The 15,228-nt window shown below is 46.1% G+C and overlaps 1 protein-coding gene across 1 annotated transcript in view; it reads right to left on the bottom strand.

Moving 5' to 3' along the window:
• LOC309567347 (C3a anaphylatoxin chemotactic receptor-like) overlaps positions 1-15,228 on the bottom strand; it is a gene marked incomplete at its 3' end in the record, with an annotated part of 122,129 nt that overhangs the window by 1,170 nt on the left and 105,731 nt on the right. Inside the window, exon 4 of the mRNA XM_082272762.1 lies at positions 1,965-2,085. Within this exon, the coding sequence (XP_082128888.1) occupies positions 1,965-2,085 (121 nt within the window). The remainder of the gene's footprint in view (positions 1-1,964; positions 2,086-15,228) is intronic.

A 15,228-nucleotide genomic window follows, 5' to 3' on the forward strand; every position in this document is an offset into this window, starting at 1 on the left:
TGTGCTGGGCTACAGCAATACGGAGAAGGAGACATTGCATTGTATTCTTCTCTCCCTTTAGGGAGCTACTGATGTTATGATGCACCATTCGGTTTTGGCCAGCAGGGAGAGAGCCAAAGCCAAGCAAGCCCATAGACTTCTATGCAGAGTACTGAGAATCCTGGGACTTGTAGTTTGAGATGGCAGGCATATACTGTACACTAGTGATTGACCAATATATTTTTTTCATTGCCGATACCGATATTTTGGTCATCGCGTATTGGTATCGGCCGATATGGGTCGATATTTTCGTACTTTTAAAAAAAAAATGTATTTTGATTTTTTTTTTACTTGACAGGTACTCTTGTGGAGGGATCTGGGGGTCTAAAAGAACCCAAACCCCTCCCTCTGCACTTCAAAATCCAACATTTTTTTTTAATCTGGCGCCAGTCCCCGGAAGTGATGTCATGGCATCACTTCTGGGTTTTTGCATGGAGACCCGGTCAGAGCCGAATACGGCTTTGATCGGGTCTTCGGCGGCCGTGCAGGCTGGTTGCCCGGGTCTCCTGGTGGGAGGGGAGACCCGGGTGAGACACGGAAGGCGGGGAGAGGGGGGACGTCCCCTCCGGCTCCTTGGAATGACAGCCGAGCGGCTTCTCAGCTGCATTGGTTGTCATTACAAGACAGCCGACCGTCCGCTATGGATGCCGCTACCGGGGTGGTACCTCTAGCTGCAGGCATTACTCCGGTACAACCACTTTCCGAAATATCGGTAATATCGGCCACCTTGGTGGCTGATTCCGATATATCGGGGAAAAGTGCATATCGGCCCTCAATATATCGCCTTTGCCGATAATTGGTCGATCCCTACTGTACACTGTGCAAAAGTTTACCCTTTGTGGTACTTACTCCTGACCCCTGCAGTACTTACTCCTGGCCCCTGCACTCTGCAGTACTTACTCCTGATCCCTGCACTTTGCAGTACTTACTCCTGCCTCCTGCAATACTAACCACCCTGAATGTATCCCTGTACTCTGAGCATTACCTATTCCTGCACTCTGTGTTACCTGTGCCGGTATTACTGACTTCTGCATTATTTAAACCATTACTACTGACCCTGAACTCTGTGTTACCTGTGCTGTTACTACTGACCCCTAAACTCGGTGTTACCTGTGCCGTTACTACTGAACCCTGAACTATGCGTTATGTACCACTGATCCCTGTACTTTGAATGTTACTTACTCCTGCACTTTGCATTAAAGCGGAGTTCCAGCCTAAACACACACTCACCTGTCCCACGGTCCAGCGATGCGCCGTCTTTTCCCTCTCTGCTCTGTGGCGCCGAAATAAGTGATGTGGGCACCCGGCTGTGACAGTTTGCGGCTTCACAGCCAGGTACGCACTGCACATGCGCGAGTTGCGCTATGCATCGTGATTGGCCGGCAATCTTCTGGGACCTCTGACATGTCCCAGAAAATTGCAGGGAGGGAGGGAGAGAGGAGAACCTCCGCTCAGGGCAACGCGGCGCTCCGAGTGGAAGTGGGAGTGGGTACCTGTCAAAATTAGGTACCCGCTTCCCCCCCCCCCCCCCCCCACAAAAATGACATGCCAAATGTGGCATGTCAGGTGGTTAGGACTATTTAAAGCGGAAGTTCCACTTTTGGGTGGAACTCCGCTTTAATTACTCCTGACCTCTACAACTCTGCCTTACTTATTCATGACTCCGGCACTCTGTGTTACATACTCCTGAATCTTCCTCCCTTTTTATTATGGCCTTGCTAGATTGCACTGCACCCTGGTGATCCTTGCTCTTTCCCATGGTGATCACCTCCTGGATTTACATAGTTACACCTTACGACAGACAGGTACGTCGTTTCGCGGGATAGCGTCAACTTGCCACCGTAAAACTATGACGTCTGGTTGACAAGTGGTTAATGGTTACTGCTACCACCTATCTTAGCAAGTGTGGCCAACATTGTACTCACCTTGCAAATCTATAAAATACATCTCCCACAGACGTGATAGTAATCTGGCCGCTGAGCCACGGTGTTTTAAGGTCTATATCGTCCAGCTGGGACTCCAGCTCAGCTTTTCCTTTTGGACAAGCTGTATGTGACAAAACAAAAAAATATGCAACATTATTTTATGATTCTTCTTTAGTTTTATACCAAGCTGGACAAGTTTGACACACAATGTCAGGAGTCATGCATATTTTTTCAAGTTCCTTGCATAGTGTAGCCTATTGCTTTCAATGAGCTTCCCTATGTGTAATAAAAGCAGCATAGTAGCTCATGCACCTTTTTTAAGCCTCATTTTTTTAACGACACAGCTATCTGTATATTGAGATCATGTCTCCTCTTAAGCATCTCTTCCCCAGGGAAAATAAGTTTAATGTGCATAGCTGTTCCTCATGACTCAGATCCTTCAACCCTCATACTAGTTTTGTTGCCCTTCTCTGGACTTTCTCCAGCTCCAGCACATCCTCCATGAGGACTGGTGACCAGAACTGGATGGCTTGTGGCCAAACCAGAACTTCGTAAAGTGGTAGAGTTATAGTTTTATCTCTTGAGTAAATACCCTTTTTAACCACTTTAGCCCCGGAGGATTTGGCTGCTCAATGACCAGGCCCTATTTTGCGATTCGGCACTGCGTGACTTTAACGGACAATTGCGCGGTCGTGTGACTTTGTCCCTAAAGGAAATCGATGTCCTTTTTTTCCCACAAACAGAGCTTTCTTTTGGTGGTATTTGATCACCTGTGTGATTTTTATTTTTTGCGCTATAAACAAAAAAAGAGTGACAATTTTGTAAAAAATAACAATATTTTTTAAAAATTTTTATATGAAATTCTCAAAAAAAAAATACAAAAATCAAAATTGCTTAACGTTTTAGGCCAATTTGTTTTCTGCTACATATTTTTGGTGAAAAAAAATCGCAATAAGCGTATTTTGATTGGTTTGCGCAAAAGTTATTTAGTTTACTAACTACAGAAAGGTTTATGTAGTTTTTATTGTTTTTTTTTTTACTAGTAATGGCGGCGATCTGCAATTTTTTTTATTTTGCGGGACTGCGACATTGCGGCGGACAGATCGGACCCCTAACTGACATTTTTGACACTTTTGGGGGTACCAGTGACATTACTACAGTAATCAGTGCTTCAAATATGCACTGTTACTGTAATAATGACACTGGCAGGGAAGGGGTTAACATTACTGGTGATCAGTGGGTTAAATGTGTCTCTAGGGGCGTGATTCTAACTGTCAGGGGGCGTGGCTTGTGATGTAATCACAGAGACATACGATCCTACATAGCAGGATCGCATAGCCTCTGTGAATACTTCAGGGAGAATGACAAACGGCTGTGTTTACATCAGCCGTCTGTCCTTCTCTCTCTGCTGCGGGAGATCGTATGTGGCCGGCGGCCATCGGAGCCGCTGGTCACACGCGCTGGCTCTCCAGTTAATGAGCTGGGGTGGGAGCGCGCATCATAGTAACTTAACGTTGCTTTGCCCAGTAGCGGCTGCCTGCCGCAGTAAAACTGCGGTGGGCGTTTGTTATGTGGTTAATACATGCTAATAGGCTGCTGGCCTAGTTTGCTATTGTCTAGTCTGTTATCTACTAGAACCCCCAGATCCTTTTCCATTTTTTATTCCCCAGAGGTTCTCCCCCTAGCGTGTAGTTAGCATTACCATTCTTCTTCATGCTTATTATCCATTCTCCAAATGTACTGTATTCTGCTGGTGCTGGACACACAGTTTTTTTGACCCATCTAATGTTTATCTGTAAAGATTTGCATATGTTTTTGATTAAAGTTTTCTACAATCTGCAAAATATCATTTGGATTGAATCACTGTCTGCTGAGTTACTAAAGCCCCGTATACACGGTCAGAATGTCAGGAGACATTTGCCGGTTCAAAAAAAATGACAGACATTCTGCCCGTGTGTATGTCAGTCTGTCCGACAGAAGCCTTCTGGCTTCTGGCTGACGTGCATGCTAAAAAATCAGCAGCTGACTGACTCCCGATCAGCGCTTTTAGCCAATGGCAGAGTGTTCTGGCCGGGGGGCAGTCCCCCTGTCAGAGCACAACAGCTCAGCGGGGGAGATCGCTGGACTAACCTTGCATGGTTAGTACAGTGTGTCCAACCAGAGCTGTCATTTTTTTTTTTTCGTGCTTAAAATATGCATTGTTACTGTAATAATGACACTGGCAGGGAAGGGGTTACGATTGTGGGTGATCAAGGGGTTAAATGTGAGCTTAGGGGAGTGATTCTAACTGTGGGGGGCGTGGCTTCTGAAATAACCATAGAGACATGTGATCCTATATAGAAGGATCACAGGGGCTCTGTGATCATTCCAGGGAGAAGAACGGTCAGCTGTGTTTACAACAACTGACCGTTCTTCTCTCTCAGCGGGGAGCGATCGCGGGTGTTAAGCGGCAATCGGAGCCACCTGCCCTGTGCATCTTCGCCCCCTAGCTTCCTGCGTGCGACCGACGTAGGTCTACGTTGGTTTGCGCAGGAGAGCCACCTTGACGCAGTAAAACGGCGGCGGATGGTCGGAAAGTGGTTAAGAACAAACCTACAGTCCCTATCTTGTTTGTAACCCAGGGACCGCCTGTAATCTAAAAATCCACCAAGCCTCTCTTCCAAAAAGCCTCCTCCTCTCGGCAGGTGAGAATGCCTGTCTTTTCCCCTAAATTTAAATGAGGAGAGATTACTACTGTAACAATCCCTAAAATGGCATGTCACATTACAAATGTGCTTGACATTTGAATTACTTGTATCCCAACAGTGTTCTCCTGTTTGGGTCCTTAGAAAGCGTGTGGTACAACCCACATATTGCAAGCTGCACATAGTACAAGTATTCAGGTAGATTACATAATTAGTATTTATATATTGCTGCATAAAAAATGTTTCCCCTGTTACCGTAGAAAAAAAAAAAGAAAAGTCTTACCTGGCATATTAAGATGGCAGCACCTGCAAGTCTTTGTGTTACACGGATAACTCCCAGGACATGACAGCCAGGAGGGTTGGCATTTCTTAGATGAGGAGAAAAGACTAGCTGATAAAAAATTACCTAGCATTGGCACTCATTGGCTGGAAAAGCAGCAACTTGTTTCTAATATTCCATGCAAACTTTTGTCCTTATATAAAATTGGTTAATTATTTTTTTATTATCTTAACTACCTAATTTTTCTGCTCTTAGGCTGGGTTCACATATGTGCGGCTGCGGTTTGCAGTCCGGGGTCTGGTGCATTTCTGTTCACTGGTTCAGGTGCGATTTAGGTCTTAATTTTTGCCTGAATTCGCACTTGAGCGAGACCAAAAAATGCACAGGACCCTTTTAAAACCTGAACCGCGGCTGTCTCAGACATGTGTGAACCGGCTCCATTGAGAGATGATCACATTCTTGGGTTATGCGAATTGTATGCAGGTAAAAACACATCCAATTTGCATATATGTGAACCCAGCCTCAGGGATATCATTTAATAATTCTTCCCTGTTTCTCATCATGACTCTAACTCAACCCTGGTGGATAACAGAGCTACTTTAGCCCCTTTCCTGCAGACATTTAGAATTAACCTGACACTCTTGTTCAAAGGCAAACTCAGTGGAGCAGTTCCGTCTATGCTTTTTTGTCTGTTTTGATGCATTGGCAGCCCATTCAAAATGAAAGGGCTGCCTTAACGCAACATACATTAATGAGTGACCCAGTGTGCACCAATGTAATGTGTGAATAGGCCTTCAAAGTTATTTTAGGTAGAGTATTCTTAGAACCCATTCACACCATGTGGGAATTTACTAAAACTGGTGCACTCAGAATCTGGTGCAGCTGTGCATGGTAGCCAATCAGCTTCTAACGTCAGCTTGTTCAATAAAGCTTTGACGATAAGGCTCGGTTCACACTGGGGCGGCACGACTCTGTACTACTTCGGGGGCGACTTGTGCATTCCAATGCACCACGACTTCGGAGCAACTTGCACGGACTTCACATAATGGAAGTCTATGCAAGTCGCTCCGAGGTCGCCCCGAAGTAGTACAGGACCCTTTTTCTAAGTCGGAGCGACTTGTGTCACTCCTATTAGAACGGGTCCTGTAGCAGTTAATGGGCCGCGAGGGAGCGCGACTTGCTAGGCTGACAAGTCGTCCGAAAAGGCGCGCTGGTGTGAATGGAGTCTAAAACCCGGAAGTGGATTATTTTCTACGCAAAGCTACACCAGATTTATCACTCTCCAGTTTTAATAAACCCCCCCCCCCAATGTGTATTGGGTTATATTGCTCAATGTAGGACCAATTCAACAACAAGCCAAAATTCAAGCTGGGTTCACACTTGAAACTGATGCGGCTGACAGCAGTGGTCCAGTGCATCCCTGTTTTCCATTTCAGGGACGAATCAGGCCCTAATTCGGACCTGAAACAAAGCCAAAGGCGCACAGGACCCCTGTGCAATTCGCACTGCAGCCATTGCCCAGAGATGTGTAAGCCGGCTCCATTGAGAATCGGCCACAATATCCTAACATGCGATTTGCATGCAGGGAAACCCACATTAAAATTTGCATAAATGTGAACCCAGCCTCACTGTTTCCAATAGGCCCAGTTCACCACAATGTTACACAGTTACATAGTTAGTCAGGTTGAAAAAAGACACAAGTCCATCTGGTTCAACCAACAAAAAAAAAAAAACAAACAGTATGGAAAACCCAACCATACAATCCCATACAGTGGCGGCCCATGCATAGCGGGCGCCAGGGCGCCGCCCCCCTACCCCTGAAAAAAAGAAAAAATGGAAGTGGTGGCTAGGGGGGGGGGGTGGGGTTACGTCCCAGAAGAGGCGCCGATCGGCAGCCTTCTGGGGGCGTAACCTGATCGCAAGTCCTTGCGATTGGACACCCCCACTTTCGGATATCCTGGCTGTGATTGGTCCAGTCTCCAGCCTGGACCAATCATCATCCAGGACATCCGATCCCTGACGTCACAATGGGGGCGGTGCCGGTGCGTGAGTCAGTCACTCACCGCTGCCGCCGCAGAGAGGACGGACTGGATCGAGGAGGGAAGAACCCGCCGCCGCCAGGTAAGTGCATTAAATTGAAGGGAGCACGCACGCTGCACTCTGCATTGATTGGGGGACAATGCTGTGGGCACTCTGCATTTATTGGGGTACATTGCTGTGGCACTCTGCATTTATTGGGGTACAATGCTGTGGGCACTCTGCATTGATTGGGGGACAATGCTGTGGGCACTCTGCATTTATTGGGGGACAATGCTGTGGGCACTCTGCATTTATTGGGGTACAATGCTGTGGCGCTCTGCATTTATTGGGATACAATGCTGTGGCACTCTGCAATCATTGGGGTACAATGCTGTGGCACTCTGCAATCATTGGGGTACAATTCTGTGGCACTCTGCAATCATTGGGGTACAATTCTGTGGCGCTCTGCATTTATTGGGGTACAATGCTGAGGCGCTCTGTATTTATTGGGGTACAATGCTGTGGCGCTCTGCATTTATTGGGGTACAATGCTGTGGGCACTCTGCATTTATTGGGGTACAATGCTGTGGGCACTCTGCAATCATTGGGGTACAATGCTGTGGGCACTCTGCATTTATTGGGGTACAATGCTGTGGGCACTCTGCAATCATTGGGGTACAATGCTGTGGCACTCTGCAATCATTGGGGTACAATTCTGTGGCACTCTGCAATCATTGGGGTACAATGCTGTGGCACTCTGCAATCATTGGGGTACAATTCTGTGGCACTCTGTAATCATTGGGGTACAATTCTGTGGCACTCTGCAATCATTGGGGTACAATGCTGTGGGCACTCTGCAATCATTGGGGTACAATGCTGTGGGCACTCTGCATTTATTGGGGTACAATGCTGTGGGCACTCTGCAATCATTGGGGTACAATTCTGTGGCACTCTGCAATCATTGGGGTACAATGCTGTGGCACTCTGCAATCATTGGGGGACAATGCTGTGGGCACTCTGCAATCATTGGGGACAATGCTGTGGGCACTCTGCATTTATTGGGGTACAATGCTGTGGCGCTCTGCAATCATTGGGGTACAATGCTGTGGCACTCTGCAATCATTGGGGTACAATTCTGTGGCACTCTGCAATCATTGGGGTACAATTCTGTGGCACTCTGCAATCATTGGGGTACAATTCTGTGGCGCTCTGCATTTATTGGGGTACAATGCTGAGGCGCTCTGTATTTATTGGGGTACAATGCTGTGGGCACTCTGCATTTATTGGGGTACAATGCTGTGGGCACTCTGCAATCATTGGGGTACAATGCTGTGGGCACTCTGCATTTATTGGGGTACAATGCTGTGGGCACTCTGCAATCATTGGGGTACAATGCTGTGGCACTCTGCAATCATTGGGGTACAATTATGTGGCACTCTGCAATCATTGGGGTACAATGCTGTGGCACTCTGCAATCATTGGGGTACAATTCTGTGGCACTCTGTAATCATTGGGGTACAATTCTGTGGCACTCTGCAATCATTGGGGTACAATGCTGTGGGCACTCTGCAATCATTGGGGTACAATGCTGTGGGCACTCTGCATTTATTGGGGTACAATGCTGTGGGCACTCTGCAATCATTGGGGACAATGCTGTGGCGCTCTGCAGTGATTGGGGACAATGCTGTGGCACTCTGAATTGAAAGGGGCATGCACGCTGAACTCTGCATTGTGGGGGCACAGCACAGTGTTCATTGCATTGAAGGGGGCACAGCACAGTGTTCATTGCATTGAAGGGGGCACAGCTTCAAAGTCACGCAATTTTTTTACTGCGTTTTTTGGCGCGAAGCAATACCTATTACATTTTACTTTTTGCGCCCCCCCAAAAATTTTGAGCACCAGCCGCCACTGATCCCATATACACAATCCTATACCTGCAGTTGATCAAGAGGAAGGCGAGAAAACCCCAGCAAAGCATGATACAATTTGCTACAGTAGGGGAAAAATAATCCTTCCTGATCCCCCGAGAGGCAATCGGATAATTCCCTGGATCAACTTTTACCTAAAAAGATTTTAATACCCACTTATATTAAGTACACCCAGGAAAGAATCCAGGCCTTTTTTAAAGCAATCTAGTGAGCTAGCCAGAACCATCTCTGGAGGGAGTCTATTCAACATTTTCACAGCTCTTACGGTGAAGAAACCTTTCCATATTTGGAGACTAAATCTCTTTTCCTCTAGACGTAAAGAGTGCCCCCAAGTGAACAACTCAACACCAAGTTCACTGTATGGACCCCTTATGTATTTATACATGTTGATCATATCCCCCCTTAATCTCCTCTTCTCAAGAGAGAATAAATTCAGTTCCTCTAATCTTTTCTCATAGCTGAGCTCCTCCATGCCTCTTATCAGTTTGGTTGCCCTTCTCTGAACTTTCTCCAGTTCCCCGATATCCTTTTTAAGAACTGGTGCCCAAAACTGAACTGCATATTCCAGATGAGGTCTTACTAATGATTTGTACAGAGGGAAAATTATATCTCTCTCTCTGGAGTCCATGCCTCTGTTTATACAAGAAAGGACTTTGTTTGCTTTGGAAACTGCAGCTTGGCATTGCATGCTATTATTAAGCTTATGATCTACCAGAACACCCAGATCCTTCTCCGCTATGGATTCCCCCAGTTCTACTCCCCCTAGTATGTATGATGCATGCATATACTTAGCCCCCCAAGTGCATAACTTTACATTTATCAACATTAAACCTCATTTTCCACATAGTTGCCCAATGAAACAGTGCATTGAGGTCAGCTTGTAGGTTGGAGACATCTTGTAAAGAAGTTATTCCACTGCAAAGCTTGGTGTCATCTGCAAAGACTGAAATGCTACTTTTAATCCCAGACCCTGTATCATTTATAAAGATATTAAAAAGTAAGGGTCCCAACACTGAACTTTGGGGTACACCACTGATAACCTTAGACCATTCAGAGTAAGAATCATTAACCACTACTCTCTGAATTCTATCTTTTAGCCAGTTTTCTATCCAATTACAAACTGATCTTTCCAAGCCAGTAGACTTTACCTTACACATTAGCCGTGTGTGGGGAACTGTGTCAAACGCTTTTGCAAATGTGCTGCATTGGGTTGCATTGGGGGAAAATGGAGCACATTGCATTTAAATGCAATGCAACAGGCTGCCACACGCGTTATGGGGGAAAAAAAGGATTTAGCAAGAAATAAAGAGAAAATGGACAGTGATGCAACACATCAACTAACAGAATGAACATCAACACACATCAACGCAACTGCATTTATTAAATGCTAACATCAACACAAGTGATGTAAATCCAGCCTGAAAAAGGGACAGAGAGAGTGTCTACTGTGAACGAGAGAACAAAAAGAAGGGAGTGTGTGTATGTGTCTCGGCTTAGAAACCAAGTATTCTGTAATAGAGAGAGTAGTCCGAGAAAGGCATTAGCTTGGGCTTGGTCTGAACTGAAGTTAGTTATCAGTACTGGGCCAATACAAAGGAGCAGGTATGTTCATGGCTTCATTGATCTAATTTTGGGCATATGGCCATATTAGGTCATTGACATTGGCCAAATATGGTCATGTGCCCATATTGGGTCAATGAGGTAAATTACAAGGTAGGGGGACCTGATGGAGAACTAGTCTCTCAGAGTTCCCAATCAGGTTCCAACCACTACCGGTGTGCCCTCGTGTAATTGGCTGCTAGACTTGATGGCCTGCTCCCTAGACACCACTGAAAAACAAAATGAAGTTAACAACACAAATTGCCCCCACCCCAATAACTCTGGTCTGTCAGTACACCAACTATGAGTTTGGAAAAGGTAGGTAGTTCCTTTTGAATTTGTCATAGCCACATTGTAAGAGACACAAATAAGAATGACCTGAGTGTCAGAATTTGGTATGGGAACTGTCACATGGATTTTAAGAATGAACATATAATGATTTACTGGCATCATACCACCAGAAGGGCTACGACCAATCCCATATGCTCTGCCTTAAAGTGGTAATAAACCCTCTTTTTCAACTTGTACCTACAGGTAAGCCTATAAGGGTCATCACATCCCCAGCCACTCATGTAGCCAGAGGTTGCGAACCCGTAAGGAACACAGGGTGATGATAGAAGCCCTGTAAGCGGTCAATTTAAGGTAAGTCTTGCATAATATGCTAATATGTGATGCTTACTACCACATTATGACATTGCCTTGCAGGTGAAGTTTTTTTTTTTCTTTAACTGCAGTTTACTACAGCTTTAAGCTGGCCATACATGGATCGAAATTCAGCCGGTTGCAGGGACCAGCAGAGTTTCGATCCATGTATGGCCACTGTGGTGGAACAGAAGTCAATCTAACAATTGACTTCCGTTCAGTTGCCCTGTCCGCATATTTCGACTAGATCAGCAGCGCAAGCAATAGACTGCAGCACTGATCTGTGTATTCTGAAGGCAAGGGAGTCTCCCCTCTGCCAGAATACAATGTGGATGCGGGAATCCTCCCCACTGTGTCATCAAATGTGTGGATGAGGAAATCACTGGTTGAACGAAAAAAACTGACCAATGTATAGCCAGCTTTAAGGCGCAAAGGCAGCAGATGGAGGTGTACACATCCAGTGGCAAAATAGGTCCCCATCACATTCTGCAGGCAGTACTACATGACCCATGCAACTGAACGGGACTGCACCACAACCGCCTTGCAACTGCTTGCAATGCATGCAGTTGCAGCGCAGTGGTGGCACCATGTGCATGTGAGTGTATCCTTTGTTTAAGTCGCCTGTGAGAGATAAAGAGAAAAAACAAATAGCAGTGTTATATAGGTAATGGTTAGTGTATGGACAAAACTTCAGAAAATGAAAACTTACGGCTGTGCACTTCAATCTTATTTTGTCTGAAAAATAGAGCCTGATTTTCTGCAGCAGCGAGATGACTGATCAGAGCAATAGCCAGGACCCATGCTAGCGCCATCCTTGTACTGTAACTGCAACCTGTGAAATGACTGATCTGTCAGCAAGGTTTTATATGTATTGGTACAATGGAATGAGGAAAACAGAGTGAAACTCCCTGTTTCCAAAATAACTGCTTTTTTTTTTCTAGGTCAGGTATTTGTTATTTCAGAAAACTTCATTTTCTTCATTTCTGACCCTTACCTGCTGGTGTATATACAGGTGCATCAAAAAAGGTTATTTATTTCAGTAATTCAATTAAAAAAGTGAAACTCATATATTTTATATAGATTCATTACACAGAGTGATATATTTCAAGCATTTCTTTCTTTTAATTCTGATGATTATGGCTTACAGCTATAAACCCAAAATTCAGTATCTCAGAAAATTAGAATATTATATAAGACCAATGGAAAAGATGATTTTCAATACAGAAATGTTGGTTTATTTAAATGTATGCCCATGTACAGTATAGTATGCACTCAATGCTTGGTCTGGGCTCCTTTTGCATAAATTACTGTATCAATGAGGCGTGGCATGGAGGTGATCAGCCTGTGGCACTGCTGAGGTGTTTTGGAAGCCCAAATGTCTTGGAAAGCGGCCTTCAGCTCTTCTGAATTGTTGGGTCTGGTGTCTCATCTTCCTCTTGCCAATACCCCACAGATTCTTTATAGGGTTTATGTCAGGCGAGTTTGCTGGCCAATCAAGCAAAGTGATACCATGATCATTAAAACAGGTATTGGTACTCTTGGCAGTGTGGTCAGGTGCCAAGTCCTGCTGGAAAATGAAATCAGCATTTCCATGAAGCTGGTCAGCAGAGGGAAGCATGAAGTGCTCTAGAATTTCCTGGTAGAGGGCTGCACTGACTTTGGACTCAATAAAACACAGTGGACCAACACCAGCAGATTACATGGCTCCCCAAATCATCACTGACTGTGGAAACTTCACACTGGACCTCATGCAACTTGGATTCTGTGCCTCTCCACTCTTCCTCCAGACTCTGGGTCCTTGAATTCCAAATCATCTAAAAAGAGGACTTTAGACCACTGAGCAATAGTCCAGTTCTTTTTCTCCTTAGCTCAGGTAAGACGCTTCTGACATTGTCTCTCGTTCAGGAGTGGCTTGACACGAGGAATGCGACAGTTGTAGCCCAAGTCATGAATATGTCTGTGTGTGGTGGCTCTTGAAGCACTGACAACAGTCGTAGTCCACTCCTTCTGAATTTTCCCCACATTCCTAAATGGCCATTTCTTCACAATTCTCTCAAGGCTGCGGTTATCCCTGTTGCTAGTGCACCTTTTTTGACTACACTTTTTCCTTCCACTTGAGTTTCCATTAATATGCTTGGATACCGCACTCTGTGAACAGCCAGCTTCTTTTGCAATGACCTTTTTGTGACTTAAAGCAGAGTTCCAGCCTTTTCACTCACCTGTCCAACGGTCCAGCGATGCGGCCGCCCGAAGCCTCGATCCTCTTCCCTCTGGTCTCGGCGGCGCCGGCATCACTGCTGCGCGTCTTGATTGGCCGGCAATCTTCTGGGACCTCTGACATGTCCCAGAAGATTACAGGGAGGGAGGGGGAGAGGAGAACTTCCGTTCAGGGCGCCGCGGCGCTCCGAGCGGAAGTGGGAGCGGGTACCTGTCAAAACTAGGTACCCGCTCCCCCCCCAAAAAAATGACATGCCAAATGTGGCATGTCAGGGGGTTAGAATACCTAAAGCAGAAGTTCCACTTTTGGGTGGAACTCCGCTTTAAGTCAATGACTGTCTTCTGGACAACTGTCAAGTCAGCAGTCTTCCCCATGATTGTGTACCCTACTGATCCAGCTTAATGGAGATGCTGATTTCCCTCCACCCCACCTCATCCACACTAAATTGCCAAAAGTATTGTGCCGCCCCTTGCAAATGATTTGGTGAAGGGGGGATTAGTTCCAGTGAAGGGAGCTATTAAGGCATCAGCATACCAAGACATTTTGGACAATTTCATCCTCCCAACTTTGTGGGAACAGTTTGGGGATGGCTCCTTCCTGTTCCAGCATGACTGCGCACCAGTGCACCATACAAGGTCCATAAAGACATGGATGAGCGAGTTTGGGGTGGAGGAACTTGACTGGCCTGCACAGATTCCTGACCTCAACTCGATAGAACACCGTTGGAATGAATTAGAGTGGAGACTGCGAACCAGGCCTTCTCGTTTACATCAGTGCCTGATCTCACAACATTCCCATAGACACTCCTAAACCTTGTGGACAGCCTTCCCAGAAGAGTTAAAGCTATTATTGCTGCAAAGGGTGGGCCAACTTAATATTGAACCCTACAGACTAAAACTGGAAAGCCATTAAAGTTCATGTGAGTGTAAAGGCAAGCGCCCCAATACTTTTGACAATATAGTGTATGTATATGGATATATAGTGAGTGCAGCTGTCACTGTTAAATCATTTATATTGCCACATTTTTGAAACTTGCAACCAATTTTGATTTATCATATACTGTATGTATATATAGAACCTGTTTTAACTTTTACAGGGGCTGCTAAGTGGTGAAGGAGGAAGCAGGGGCACATAGTCCCCCTGGATCCTCCTCAAATCCTGGATATTTCACTTTCTCACATCTCTGAGGGGGGGAAGCAGGCCAGTGAGGTGCTTACATTGCGAACTTGGCACCCTGCACACCCCTAAGGCCCCTTTCACATGGGGCAGACTCGTCAGTGGGATCCGCTTGTCAGCGGGGGATCTCTTTGCTGATCCCCGCTGAGCAAACAAATGACAGGTCCATGTCCGCTCCGCTATGCAGAGCGGACATGGACACAGCCCGCTGTGTCAATGGGGCTGTCGGATGGAAACTGACAGCCTGTCCATTTCCATCTGACTGTCATCTGATCCCCCAGACAGATGGGGAACATCCGTCTGTTTTTAGCGGACAGGATTTGATTGGATGGCGGCTGGGTTGTCAGCTTTACACTCACCACTCCGTAGAGAGCTATGGATGACCGATCGAGTCCACCTGAAAAACCGACAGGCAGGCCCAATTGGTCCTGTAGTGTGAAATGGGCCAAACACATCTGTGCTCTGAACCCACTTTATGTGCACTTTCCTCCACCCCCTAGCACATCTTTGTACCCCCCCCCCCCCCCCCCACACACACACACACACACACACACACTTTCCCAATACACACAACAAACAGTGAACTTCCAGCAGATCACCCTATGGCAACTCGCCTAATCATCAACTCTGTGGTGCCCACGTCATCTCCCCTGCAACTTTGGTTGTACAGTGGAGAGGGGCCGATACCTGCCTGGGTCAGAGGCCCCTCCCCTCTCCA

This window comes from Pelophylax lessonae (assembly GCF_965119305.1).
Source record: "Pelophylax lessonae genome assembly, chromosome: 11".
Lineage (NCBI taxonomy): Eukaryota > Metazoa > Chordata > Amphibia > Anura > Ranidae > Pelophylax > Pelophylax lessonae.